Raw genomic sequence first — 14,373 nt, forward strand, 5'->3', positions numbered from 1 at the left:
CCGGGGTGAGTCGAGGCAGGCCTTTCCACACGGATTACTCATGGTTCGCTGGCCTTGTAGAAACCAGTCCACGATTTAATCGAGAGGTCCAAAAAACCAAAAATAGATCTCTAAATGGAATCGAGGGGAATGGGGTAGGGTGATGTTACATAAATCACGATGTCCTGGCTGCCACCTCCATCTGTCGCAAATGCCGTGTGGTTTTCCGTGATTCGAGGAAGGAAGAGGACACAAGCTGCAATCAGGGCCTCTACAGTCTTTGTGAAGGATTGGTGGCACAATAATTAGGACACTACACCATGAACCCAGCAACCCGAGTTTGATTCTTAACCAAAGATCAAAAACGCACAAAAACAGTGGGCCGAAATTTTAAAAAGTATGGGTTTGATTTAACGATTTCATTTCATATTGTCACCATTTAAAATATCCCAATATGAAAACTTCCATAGGCTCAGGTTTAAATACAAAAAAATGCAACATTTTTGTAATTAATTATGGCAGACCCAAATTTACACAATTCTCGTTTTTAGGATTTTGTTGGTCATAGGCCTCATGTTGGCACCATGTTTCCGATTTCTAGCCATTCTAGATCATTATAATTTACATATGTCACAGCCATGAACATTTGTTAGATACAGCATTAGATCTGAACATTCCTTAAACGTCACCAAAATACTACAGCGGAGTGGTGGCACAGTGGTTAGTGCATTCTGCTGCGAACCCAGCGAGCTCAATTTAATTCTTGGGTCATGGCTAACATCAGTGGCGAGTGCTATCTGAACCGATCCTGGACCCTTCACCAACCCGCACTGACCAGCGCAGTAAAATGTGGGAAATAAAAAAAATCCCCCAAGGCCAACAGAGCAGTGAATTGAGAAGGGCCGAAAAAATATATTTACAACCACTTAGTATTAGTGTCGGTACAGTAATACCACGGTGCAGAAAAACTAGGCGCCACATAGTTTGCTGCTAAACCAACCTTTTATCGGGGACAGATTTATTTATTTTTAAACGACTTCAGATGCAAAGCGCTGTTGCTGCACTCAATTCGTCCACGCATATAACCTGCCTTTATTCCGATTGGCTGTGGTCCCGTCCCACAAGTCTCCCCTTGTGTTTGCCCACATCACAGCCTAATACCAGGTTCTCCTACAGCTACGTTTGAAGCCACAAAGTAGCACTGTGTTCCCATAGCTTAATAAGGAACTGCTATGATTAAGAAAGCCCCATCAATGCTTGCAAGGACTTGTGCCAACGTTTTAAAGTGGGCGGGTGAAAGGCACACACGTAAACATGTGCACACGCATACCTCTGCTTTAAAACGCAGCTGCAGTCCATTTTACTTACACTATACTATAATTTAGTTGCTCCATCTCTCTCCTTGGATTGTCCCTGTTTAAGCACATTACTTCCATTGGCTCCCGTTAAAGTTTGCAGTCCCGACTAGTGACTTGCCCTACCCAAGTCGGACCTCCTTTTTTGCGAATGCGATAGCCCACATTCGCGTCGCCACTCTCTAATTAGAGTCTCCAGACTAAACTCATCTCGGGAGTTATTTCAAGGGTTGTAAGGAAATAGGATAACGCTCCATCCGCTCCACTCCATAACACCCCTCCTCCCTACGCCAATCCTCACTTGAACCAGACCCCGTCTAACCCAACTCCACTGCCCCACCCCCATGGATGGCCCAACTATTTCACAATAGCCAAGCAGCATTGAGAGGCCTATAACCTCTGAAGGGGCAGCAACACACCCATCTAGGGGCCAGGTGACCTTAAACCCTCAAGAGAATGGACTCCTCCCCCCCCCCCCCCCAAACTGATGTAAAGTGAAGGAGTATGCTGTTTGACATTGCACACGGGAGCACGGTAAATACTGCAGGTGTTGTCAATCCACGTGGGACTGGTGTAGTGTGGTGCCTGATGATTTTTACAGGGATCGTGCACAACTCGGCTTCCACAATAACGGCATGGGTTGTGGTGTCTGTGGGTCAGGAGGCAATGATGAAGACAATCATTAGGCTCACAATACCATGCATCGAATTGTGGGTGTACGAATCTCTCACTTTTATTTCGCGTACGGCAACGTCACGTGTTAGAGAATGGAAGCTACTCTCGATTTTAGGTAACAAGCCTCAAGGGCAATGAATAGACTCTTGAATTAAATAATGATCAGTGAATTATTACCAGCCTTTGTCGACGGTTTCACTATTCTACTCATTACAATACCAGCTTGTGATTACAAAAATCAAGTAACCTAGGTCTTGTTTATACCATATTTTTTATATTGTCCATCTTGCATGTCCCCATTAATTGTCAGTCTTCTTCGTTTCATTAGCCTCGAGTTATATCAATCTACATATGAACCTTATGGCAGGACCCCGAGGTCCCATAAGCCACCGGCTCTCGCATAAACTGCGTTGCAGCGTCATTTTATGTCCGTTGAAGACGAACGATACAGCAATCAATTCCTCTCGACGAGCTCTACACGATGCGCTAATCAACGTTTCAAAGTTTTGTTTCTTCTGCGCATTAACCCTCGCTGCGCTTGGACGACACGACAACAGAATGATCTGCGCCAGATGGGTCGCTGCGTTTATGTGCGCGGTGGGACGGAGATGCCAAAAATGTATCAAATAATTACGATTTCGACTTCCGTTTATGCGGGACCCCGGGGTCCGGCCCTAAGGTTCATATGCTTAGCGCACAGATGCACAATCTGTTGCACGCGCCTTCACAGTCGTAATCACTGTGTGCCTAATGGACACGTGGCACACAACGCAACTCAAGTTCTGATTCCGAAGAATGGCATCGACCAGCAGTTCTCAATCCGTGGGGCGCACCCCACCCCTGAGGGAGGTCTTGAAGGCCTTTCAGGGAGGTCACAGGCTGCAGCATGGACACCGTGCAGGAGATATTATGAACGTCGGCGGGGGAATGTCAAGCAGCACATTGCAAAGCACACCAATACACAAAATGGCACGCATGTCTAACCAGTACCGCATTGAATTGAGGCAATAGCATACAAATTATGTTTAGTGTTACCTTAGAAATGTGGGGGGTGGGGGGGGGAACCACAGGGACCAGTGGTCGTGATTGGAGGCGAGGGGGGGGGGGCACGCAAATCCAAAGGAAGTCGAGAACCACTGGTATAGACCATTGCACTCTGAATACGCCATTGGAATAGACTCCGTTGTAAGTCTAGCATGTCTGCTCTTCAACCTGGCACCCGAGACTTTTCCAATTAATCAATGCAGAATCGCTAGAGCAGGTAAATAAGCAGTCCACGGCTCGCAGGCAAAGGGAGCGTTACGATTGAGCCGTGGATACGGCGCGAGGGGAGGTGCTGGGAATCTGTGCGCTTGGATCAATCGGACAAAAGGAAACAACCCTCCCTGCCCTTGGAGACTTAACATCAATTTGGCACACAAAGTTCTCAACGCTTGCCCATGGCTCGCTCTTACTTCCCATCTGAGCGTCGGCAAAGTACTTTTTGAAAAATAATAGGTTTTTCCCTTTTCTTGCAATACAACAGGTGAAGATGTTCAAACACCAAATGGAAACCTTTTGCAAGGAATTAAGTCCGCATTCACCACACGTACTTGTGGTGAACGTGCAAACAAACATGTTCTGATAATGTTTGCATCGTCCATGAAACCGATTGGGCCTACACCAGACACAGCCTTCTTAGGGCCGAGTGTCACCATTATCAGACCAGGGAATGCCAAAATGCGAACAGTGCAAAGACAATGCTACACGAATCAGAGCATTCATAGCTCAGGGTGAGCAGCTACATCATGTGACCTTTCATACTTAGATACTGGGAAAAAGGCACCATGATCGAGTGCTTTTTTATTGCAAACTCCTAATGCGAGCTACATCCACCTACAAAATCACCACTACAACGCCTCAGATTAGCACAGTTGGCTACGTACGGTGCGAAAGAAGTTTAACGTACATACCCACAAGCTGGTTTTGAATGGCACTCTCATTATAACTTGAGATATGCATTTCCACTCGGCTGGCGGCGTGACGGGCTTTGCCGTGTTCCCTCTCAGGGCTCCCGTGTTGGTGGCGTTGGCGCTGATCGAGAGTGGGATGAAGTATGAAGACGCTGTACAGTTCATCAGGCAGTAAGTCCGCACATCACGATGCAATATTCGTGACTTGGTCTCAAAAATGTCATTATTCTCTTCTTCCCCGCCATCAATCAGGTGTCCTCAAATCAACCGTGCAAGAGGACACCTCGTGTAAAACAAGTCCAGTAAACAATTAGATCTGTCAGAGGGGCAACTGTAAAATAGGATTCCTATGGCAGGTGATTGGACGTGGAAAGATTCAAATAAGGGGCCGTCCATAAATGACGTCACTCACCTAGGGGGAGGGGGGGTCAGACGAAGGGGGGGGGGGTTGAGAAATGTGACGTCACATTAAAATGCGCAACTTTAAAAATCGACAACACGTTCTACTTAATTAAATAGACTTTAAAATAAATGTTTTCTCCTACAACATCAGAGTGCAGCGCCACATTAAATACGCACTACAATGACAATTGTTTAAAGCGATTTAAAGCATGTTTTTTTTTTTGGGGGGGGGGCAGAGCTTTGTGACGTCATATTTGAGGGGGGCCTGACTTTGTGACTGTGACGTCGTGTGACGAGGGGGGGGGGTCAAAAATCGTCCAAAATCGCGTGACGTCATTTATGGACGGCCCCTAATGAAATGAAGGAGGAGGATAAGAGAGCAGGTTGGGTGTGCTTTTTTTAAAGCTGATGCGAAAGCAGCATGCCAGTGTGTAAACAATGTTGGTGTTTCTTACCCGCCAAACCATGTCGATAAAGAAATATGGGAAGGTAATGACGAAAAATGGAACAAGTTCAAACAGGGTGCGCAAAAGAAGCATGGCGAGATGCACGCTTGGATTTGCACCGATAGATAAAATGAGGAACACATGGATTTGATCATATATAGGAGTCTAAAAAATAGGGGGGGGGTGTTGGTAAGACTTATCACTAGAAACAAACGGTGTGACGCCTGGTGGGGCCGAGAAACACAATGGAATGGGAGGGAAATGGAGATGGAGCGATACAATTCTCGTCCGCGGGCGCGAGGTGAATTGTGACATCGTCGGTACCTTGAGAGAGCAATGGGCACAGCTTAAGGAGGCCCTAATTTTTAGCAAATTAAATTATGTTTGGACTGCACTGCCGTTTCTAGATTTGAAGCTTTCGTGACTGCAAGGATTCGTATTCTTGGGTTTTTTCGGTAAAGTCACGTAGGTAAAAAAAATGTTTAATTTAAATTAATAAAAGTAAAATAAAAATAAAAAATGACGACGTTTCGGAGGCAACACAAGCTTCCGTCTTGTGTTGCCTCCGAAACGTCGTGATTTTTTTTATTTTATTTTACTTTTATTAATTTTAATTTTAGTTTCGGAGGCAACACAAGACGGAAGCTTGTGGTTTCTCCGAAACGTCGTGATTTCTTATTTTATTTTTATTTTACTTTTATTAATTTTAATTTTAATTTTTTTTACCTACGTGACTTTACCGAAAAAAAATCCAAGAATATGCACTGCCGTTATTTGATTTTGTTCATTCCCCTCACGACCGAGACCGAGTTCATCACCGCCGGGTGTGGAGGCATCGGTCTCTCGCCTCGAAGTTTCGTGGCCGAGCGGTCCAACACTGCCCCCTCGTGACTCTTTTTCCACGATCATCTGAACTGGCAAGCTCTGCGACGGTCGTGCAAATTCCACGTCGCCATGGTGGGGAGCAATAATTGCCATAGGGCAGTCGATCATCATTGGACTACCCCACAGAGTTGGTGTTAGCTCAGCAGGTTATAGTGGCCTCGTTAGCCAGGTGTGGCAACCCATGCTTTCGATGCATTATACTCGTTGGTTCTTTCGGTAAAGTCACACGACTTTACCGAAAGAACCAAAGAGTATGGATTCTTGCAGTCACAAAAACTTCAAATCAAGATCGATTCGTTATGTTGGCAGTGACGGTGGATAAAGGGACATGTGAAAATTCTTTAAATTGCAACCCATTGAGCTGCAAGGTGGCCAGGACATAAGCACACGAGCAAGTGAACCGAACACATCTGTCCAGAGGTTTGACCGATATCCCCTCGTGTGCGAGTTTTCTCCGGGCGCGCTGGTTTCATCCAACACGCCACCTCATTCAGAATGAAATTGGCCACAAAATTACCCTGTAGAACCCCCTCCTGAAAAATAAGTTAAGAATCTGTAAGCATTTGCCAGGATTAAAACAAAGCTGCACTTTTTTTTCATAAGACCAAATGGAGCTTCTCATTGGCTTGGGAGTGAAATGCATAAATAAAGAATGTTGAACTTGAACTTATTTCGCCCTCTGGTTACTGCCCCTACAGAAAGCGACGAGGGGCTATTAACAGCAAGCAGCTGCTGTACCTGGAGAAATACCGGCCCAAGATGCGACTGCGTTTCAAGGATTCTAACGGCCACAAGAACAGCTGCTGCGTCCAATAAAGAAAAAAACGACGACGAAATGTAAAAACGGACACTTGGGAAGTGCCGGAAAAGCGAAGACACTCAACCCAAGTTCAGCGGGAGAAGAATCAATTCAAGAGGAGACACAGGCGCTCTGCCAATGCTTCAGTTACGGTTGGTGCAGAGGGTAAGCGACAAACCGGGAAGGAGATATGAAATGTGGACCTTTAACAACAACCAGCATTGATTATGCAATCAACAAGTTAACCTGAAAAAAGTTACGGCCCTCCAGATAATGAATCCATCAAAAATTGACAAAACCCGGTGTAATTCCATGAGCAGTTGCTTCAAGCAGTGTTTGTTGCGAATGTCGAATTGTGGAATATGAATGAACGGAGGAAGGAAGGAGGTGCATGCTGTCGTCTGCGGGTGGTCACGCCGTTATGCGGCAGCTGAAGGAGACACTTGACGCAAAGAGGATTCGCCTGCCCACTCCATCAGCTTCAAGGTTCTCTGCAAAAACGCTACAATCGAGACCCCCCTCCACAACTAACATCATAAGGATGTCTCAAAACACTTTGCTTCACTTCTGTACTGAACATTTTGTTGATCAAATCAACAAAAACAAGTTAAAATCAGCAGCCAGTGGACGAATTGCAAGTAAAACGCATTTCAAAGCGGAAAGTGAAAAGAACTCTTAAAATTCTACACCAAAATGTAAACAAAAAGGAGCCATTTTTTTAACAAAGACTGCCACTGCTTTCTTGTCGATGCGTCTGCAGGAAAACGCATTTGTATTTCAATGCCGTTCTGAAATATCAAAACATTTCAGATGTTTTTGAATAAAACAAAGGGCCATAAACCTTGTCATATTTTTGATAATGTAATTGAGATGTGAAGGAACAGGTATGTGAATACAAACTGTTATTTTAACTGTTGTTTGATATCAGACTATGAAATGATATACATGTAGTGACGTTGCCTAATACTGTAAATCTGCACTTTTTACGTATGTATTTTTAAAAGCTCAAATTGTTTTAAAGACTGACTCAGCTATTCAAAATAAAACCACACACACACACTTGTGCCTTCCATGACGATATCATGTAAAACAGCGTTGCAATGCAATTTAAGAGCGAGGCTGCGGGGGCGCGGTTCAGTCTGTGTGCTCAAGCTACTCGGGTCAAGAGGTTGCGAGCATTCGGTACTGTGAGAGTTTTTAAGATTTAAAAAGAACTGGGACAGCAAAAATGGCAACAAAAAAAACCCCGTGGGTGGAATTCGGATTACATTATTTGTCCATGTGCTACTGTATCAATGGCATGATTGATGCTCAGTCTGGAGTTTGCAGGTTAAACTAATTGTCCAGGTGATACTGCGTTGGCAGTGGTCCACCGACTTTGCTCATTAACGCCACCTTAAAAAAAGTACAGAATAGGAGGCGTTTCGGCACATGTGCTGTGAAGAAGGCCCATTGCCCAAATCGTCACCTATGATATACTTTAACTTTTAAGGCCACGGTGTTAGACTCATGTGTTGAGTTCTTTTTGTATTTCACTGGGTAGACCACAAATGGTCCATTGGAAATGCTTAGACAGCGCAATTTCAATTTATAAATGCAATAACATATGTACGTTACACCATAAGTGATAAAGAAATGCATTGTCAAATATGTAATAGGTGACTACCCTAACATTACAGAAGGATTGCTGAGTAAAGGACTCCCCCCATGCTGTATGGGTTATGCGACTTATCTGATCGTACTTCACCATGCTGGTACTTGACAAGACTGAATTTAAAAAAATCTAATCTGCATGTTTTATTAATTAGGCATTGCCTAAAAAGTAGCCAATGCGATCTTGTGACTCGTGGCGCTCACAAGATGCGCCGGTCAAAGCTTGGAGCGGTAGGCAAAAGTGGCTCCGATCTTTTACTGGACTTGAGAACCCCAGCCAAAGCCAAGGGGCTCACAAAACACAGAGGCCACAACATCCTCCTGAGAGCGGAGTTTGAGCCCCGAGCGCCCATCAAATGACACAATCCGCTTCTCCGGTATCAGCATGGTCACTGAAGTACTCAAAAAACAAAACAAACAACAAGTATAACCCGTAAAAACAACGTTTTTCACTATAAATCCTTTATATGCGTGGCGGCAAGAGTCCTCTCGTCCTCTGGCTTGAGATGGCTGCCACCTATGGGTCAGATGATTGCCTGCCACCATTAAGCAATTGGTAATTAAATATATTTTTGTCCTAAAAAGTGTAAAATTTTGGAAAATTGTTTTCACGGACATTAATTGTCACGCACAACGAGTCTGTGTGGAAAATGTCAACTCGATTGGATCACGGGAAGTGGGTTAAAAAACGACCGAAAGATTTGCACGGTCATAAGCAACCAAGCGAACTTAATATAAAGGATTTAAAAAAGGTATAAAAGAAACATGTTATAAGCCATAATAGGCAGCCAATGGACACATTGCAAATAAGTTGTCAATGTATTTCAATTATATATTTGCATTCTAGATTTGAAGCTTTCGTGTCTGCAAGGATTCATACTCTTAGTTCTTTCGGTAAAGTCACGTAGGTAAAAAATGAAATTAAAATTAATAAAAATAAAAATACTTTTTTATTTTAATTTAATTTTTTACGTACGTGACTTTACCGAAAGAACTAAGAGTATATATATTTGCACACACACTCTCTCCTGCAAGGCTTGCAGCGCAGGTCTCGTGGTTTGGGCAAGGCAAGTGCTTAAACCGTTCATTAAGCAGACGCCAGTGTGATATTACTCTGGGCCCTTCAGTCAGCGAGACATGCGACTGCTGTCAAGGAGATACAAACTGAAATAGACTTTGCGCCTACATGCGGAAAGCACGGTTGAAATGTCAACGGGGTTTAAAAAAAACAGACAGACAGTCAGACACGTCTCTTCACATGCCACCTCCAGCGCACGCACACACACACGTGTGCATGTTCGCAAGCCTTTGGGCTAGTCTGGCCGGTGGCTCCCCTTTGCACTGCAGAACTCTGTATAGATACCCCCCCCCCCCCGCCTCAAACTACTTAGCAGTGCAGAGGCCACTTAACCGGAAAAAAAGTCCCCGTAGCAAGGGCATCTGTAAATACTAAAAAAAAACACTCATGGTCTGACACGAGCATTTGGCTATCAATGACCGAACTTTGAAGGGTACACGCAGATGGTGTAAACGGAGCGTTGTGGGAATCACAGACATGACATTTCCTCCGCTTGCCTTCAAATTGCTTGCCCTTGATAAATGAAAAGAAAGCGTGGAACAGATCCATCGATTTCTTATTGACCGTTGCGCTCGGGATACACGCGTAGAATTTGTGCGAGTGAGAATCGATTACTTTGCTGTATTTATGATGTGTGTGCATAAAAAGTGAGTGATGGAGCAAAGGCGATTGTACAAAAATGGGACGGGTGTAATGGAGAAACAATACAAGAGGAGATGGTAAAAAGGAGAATGTTATTCTCGTATGTTACGACGACCTTGATTCGTGACAATTCATCGAATGGGGGGGGTGAATCGTTCAAGCGTGTAGTGAAAAAAAATAGGTCGAGTGCTTACAGGGTCTGTTTTCAAATCGGTCTTGTGAGTTGCACGCAATAACGGGGAGGCCTCAATAAAGTCGAAGCTTGTGTCAAGGCTTGTGTGTACACACGCAGTGCATTCTGGATCTTTTCTATCAGAGGCCACATCGGGTCAGAGATACTTTAAAAGAGTAAAGAAAAAATCGCTCAACTTGCAGCAATCGTTTTACGGATGCTCAATGAAGCACCAACACACACACACATGTATGTAGAACTTCTTTCACACCGTACATATGCAACCGTGCTAATCGGAGGTGCGGGGGAAGGACAACAAACTGGACAAAAAGCACCAGGACGGTTTAGCAACAGGCCATAATCACTCCTTTCTCAGCCCCGTTCGAAACTAAAACTATCTCGGTTCACTGTCGCAACATGGTAAAAAAAAAACTTCATCATTAAAAGCGGTGCTCGCGGTTGATCGCAGCCCAGCCAAGTTTGGTCTGCACTGGTATTTCGAACACAATATAAATGGCACGCGAAACAATGGTGCCTCGTTAAATAATCGTCGGGAGAAGAGGAAACGAGCAGGATGTCGCTCGCGTGTAGCGGCGAGTTTGGCAGATCAGCTGGGCTACCAATTGCGATGGAAGTTCAATTCCCGGTCAACCAAGATGAGACTCCTTAATGACCTCCAGTCATGTCCCTGGGACGGTACAGGTTTGCTTTGTTTGTTAACATGCTATTTAGATTACTGCTGTACAATTATCAAAATGTAAAACACCCCTTAGGATGTATTCGTCTGTGTGTTATACGTATTTATAAATAGCAGGTAACAAAAAAAAATTGTACTCTTAGGTTTTTTCGGTAAAGTCACGTAGGTAAAATAAATACATAATAAGCTTTATAGAAATAATAATAGAAATTAAATAATAAATCACGACATTTCAGAGGCAACACACAAGCTTCCTTCATCAGGTGTAAAAAAGCACAGCAAAATAACTAGTTATTTGTGTTGCCTTCGAAACGTCGTGATTTATTATTTTATTTCTATTATTATTTATATTATTGCATTTTATTACTTATTTATTTTCCCCTATGTAACTTTACCGAAAAAACCTAAGCATATGAAATCCTTGCAGTCACGAAAGCTTCAAATCTAGAAAAATATATATAGTATTTGTTAGCCGCCTAAAGGGATGGCCAAAATTATTTGGGCAACTCGCCTTCACCGATACAAAATTAACCTCACATTTGTTCAGCCAGCAGAGCGTCAGTGAATTTCAACTTTTTTTTTAGGAGGGTTCTACATTGGGATGTTTGACCGATTCCACTGATGAGTGTTCGTCAAGTGGGAGAAATGACAATGAATGTAGAGAAAACCAATGCACATGAAGGGTTAATGGAACTCCACACAGATAGATTCAATAATCCATTGCTCTACTGCCATCTAAAAATGGGCAACTCTACAATTCTCACATTGAAAAATCAGTGGTAGCCCTCGTCACAGGAATATGGACATTCAATTATAGGCACCACTTGAATGCTGATGAAACTCGGGAGAAAACCCACACTTTAATAAAAAAGAAGCCATGCCAATCCAAAAAACTATTATGGAAGCCATGCTCATGATTGTATACGGTACATAAAAATAGAATTGCCTCCTATGCACGAAACAAAGCCAAGCACGAGAGTACATGCTTCTGATCAAGCACTTGGGGAGGCACGGGCTGGTGGTTCACAGACTTGGTGAAAATACCAACGTTGGACTATGGAGGTAGCCGCGACATGGCAGGGCATCAAATAGAAACGTGAATCGTCTGGGCGACGCGTAGGGTGGTTTTCCCCTCCGTAAGTGTAAGATTTGCATTGTGCGTTTCCGACCCCATGCAAGACTAAGTGAATGTAATTGCTCAAAAAGTCCTGAAATTCTTTTGAGATTTTTCTGACTTAATAACGAATAAAAAATAAAACTGTTGATTTTGAATATCGACACTGATAGCATTGCTGTGGAAACATTCCCATTGTAAGGGTGGGGGGGGGACGTGAGATGCTTTGTCTGTATCGGTGGAGACTTTATTTGGCGGCTAATAAATAAATAAAATGTATGTTACTTGCTATTTCGAAATATGTATAAAACACATCGACGGTTAAATCCTAAGGAGTGGTTGAATCAAGGCCGTAGCCATGGAATCAACATTGGGGGGGGACCAAATCTTCCAGGGTGTCTGGGGGTCCCAACCCAGAAAAATATATAAATTTGAAAACTCATTTCCTGCCTAAAATATTTTAAAAAATTCACTAACACATGGGATGGACTTTTTTTATTTTTTACAATAATGTCTACTAGTGTATTGTATTACATTGCTCCGTTTTAACTTTATTACCATTCCTTGCTTCATTGTATGTAATGGCAGAGATTAGGAATTAATAAAGTACAACCATAACCACAATCATATAAACATAACTCTATGCATTGATTTATATGAAGACAAGTCCAGATATTGTGGCCAAGGTTTAGCAAATTGTTGTTTTTATTTACATAGCAATTTTTTAATAGCAATATATTGGGGGGGGGGGGGACATTGAGCATATTTGAATGGATTGAATGCTAAGAATTGTACAACACAAGTCTAAATAGCATGTTAAAAACCCTGTACCGTCCATTGAGATTAGAGCAGAGTAATTAAAGCGTTCAGCACACTGCTTAATTATTAACAGAATAAACAATAGGCGAAATTGAATACCGACCCGAAGTACGCACATTATGCAACAGTACAATGCGATGGTACAAACAAATCATTTCAAATATTTATTTTCTTCTTAGACTTGTTTTCGCCAAGGCTGCATTGTGCTTTCAACCGCTCCGTGTGTCATGATCGCGAGTTTTCCAAAATTAGGCGTGGAGGGACTTTTTGTTTTTGTGATTGATTATTAATTTGTATTCAATGCGTGGAAATACTTTGTCTTTATTTGATTGTGTGCGTTTGCTGTGGGGTGGGGTCCGATGTTGTTTCTCTTCCTTCTGAAGCAACCAAATAAAAATGAGAGTTTATAAATAGACACACACACACAAAGACAAAGAGATCCCCCGCGTTTAGCCTTCACGGGCTGTTGAGGCAAGTGCTGTGAGCGATCGCTTAATGAAAGCAGGCACGGTACAGAAATCTTAATATATATATATACACTGGAGGAATCCGATTAGCTGCTATAAAGCTCTTTTTCACAAATGTCCAGTAGGGGCAGATCAGAACGTGACAAGAACAGGACCACGCTGGACCAACTTTGCCTCCCTAGCGGTGACGTTAACGCAGCGCACCAGGTACCGATTTGGGATCGAGCCGACCGAGTCGACCGAGGTGAGGCCCAGGACCGGTGGAGATCATGGGCACTTGGTGTTGGCCGTCGTAGCGCGGCGCGCCAACCACTGTACCACCACATATATCAAAGACAAAGATCCCCCATATAGCTTTAACAGACAGATGGGGCAAGTGCTGTTAGCGAGCACCTATGAAGGCCGGCACGGTACACGAGGGGGTGGGTGGCCAGCACCACGCTCGACCGCCCTTGTCCCCAGTGATGATGTTTAAACACCGCAACAGGTACTCATTTGAGGCCGAGTCAACCTAGGGGAGGAGACCCAGGACCGGTGCAGAAAATCGTCACTGGGGTATTGGCTGAGAGCGGGAAACGAACTAGGATCGCCGGGTTCGTAGCGCAGCGCACAAACCGCTACACTACCGCTCCCCCACATCACACACACACCCCTGGTTGATGACATTCAGTCAGAAATGGTGGCGCGCGTCTGTGATCTAGCACTTTAGAGGCAAGGGTTGGTGGATTACAACGACAATTGTGAAGCTGCTGCATTCACCGGGACGGGAAGTGGCCCAGCAGATGTCAATACAGCACACCGAGTCCCGAATCAATGCGAGTGGACCTTTGGGAGATAGTCCCTGGGTTTTCTCTGGGTACCCGGGCTTCCTCTAACTTGCCACTCATTAAATGGTGTTGGCATCCCAATGTAAAAAAGGCGTGTCTGAAAAAAGGTGCCTCGGGACGGGGTGAATATTTCCTGGATAAACAAAGGGCATTGTTCATATTTTTCTAAATATACCATCCATATTAATAGATCAGAATAAGTCAGTCATGTTCGTCATGTAAAAATGTAAGCGAATGCATTTTACACAGGAGACCTGAATGCATTGGCCATGTCAAACTAAAAAAAAAAAGGTACTCTTTACACCAGAATGCCTCGTTGAGTCTCAAAAATAATTTTCTCGAGTTTCTGGCCTTGCATTGTTTCATCAAAACACTTTTTTTCGTTTAGGTCGAATCTTACTTTTGCATGCG

The 14,373-nt window shown here is 43.7% G+C and overlaps 1 protein-coding gene across 2 annotated transcripts in view; it reads left to right on the forward strand.

The window, feature by feature from the left end:
- The window catches only part of LOC133353087 (protein tyrosine phosphatase type IVA 1), an 80,354-nt gene extending 70,205 nt beyond the window's left edge, over positions 1 to 10,149 (forward strand). For both annotated transcript variants that reach the window (XM_061569207.1, XM_061569206.1), the window contains exons 5-6: positions 4,058 to 4,132; positions 6,393 to 10,149. In XM_061569207.1, coding sequence (XP_061425191.1) covers positions 4,058 to 4,132; positions 6,393 to 6,510 — 193 coding nt within the window. In that variant the 3' untranslated portion in view covers positions 6,511 to 10,149. The remainder of the gene's footprint in view (positions 1 to 4,057; positions 4,133 to 6,392) is intronic.
- The last annotated feature ends 4,224 nt before the right edge of the window (positions 10,150 to 14,373 follow it).

This window comes from Lethenteron reissneri, chromosome 42, assembly GCF_015708825.2.
Source record: "Lethenteron reissneri isolate LAM-NWPU_2019-01 chromosome 42, ASM1570882v1, whole genome shotgun sequence".
Classification (NCBI taxonomy): domain Eukaryota; kingdom Metazoa; phylum Chordata; class Hyperoartia; order Petromyzontiformes; family Petromyzontidae; genus Lethenteron; species Lethenteron reissneri.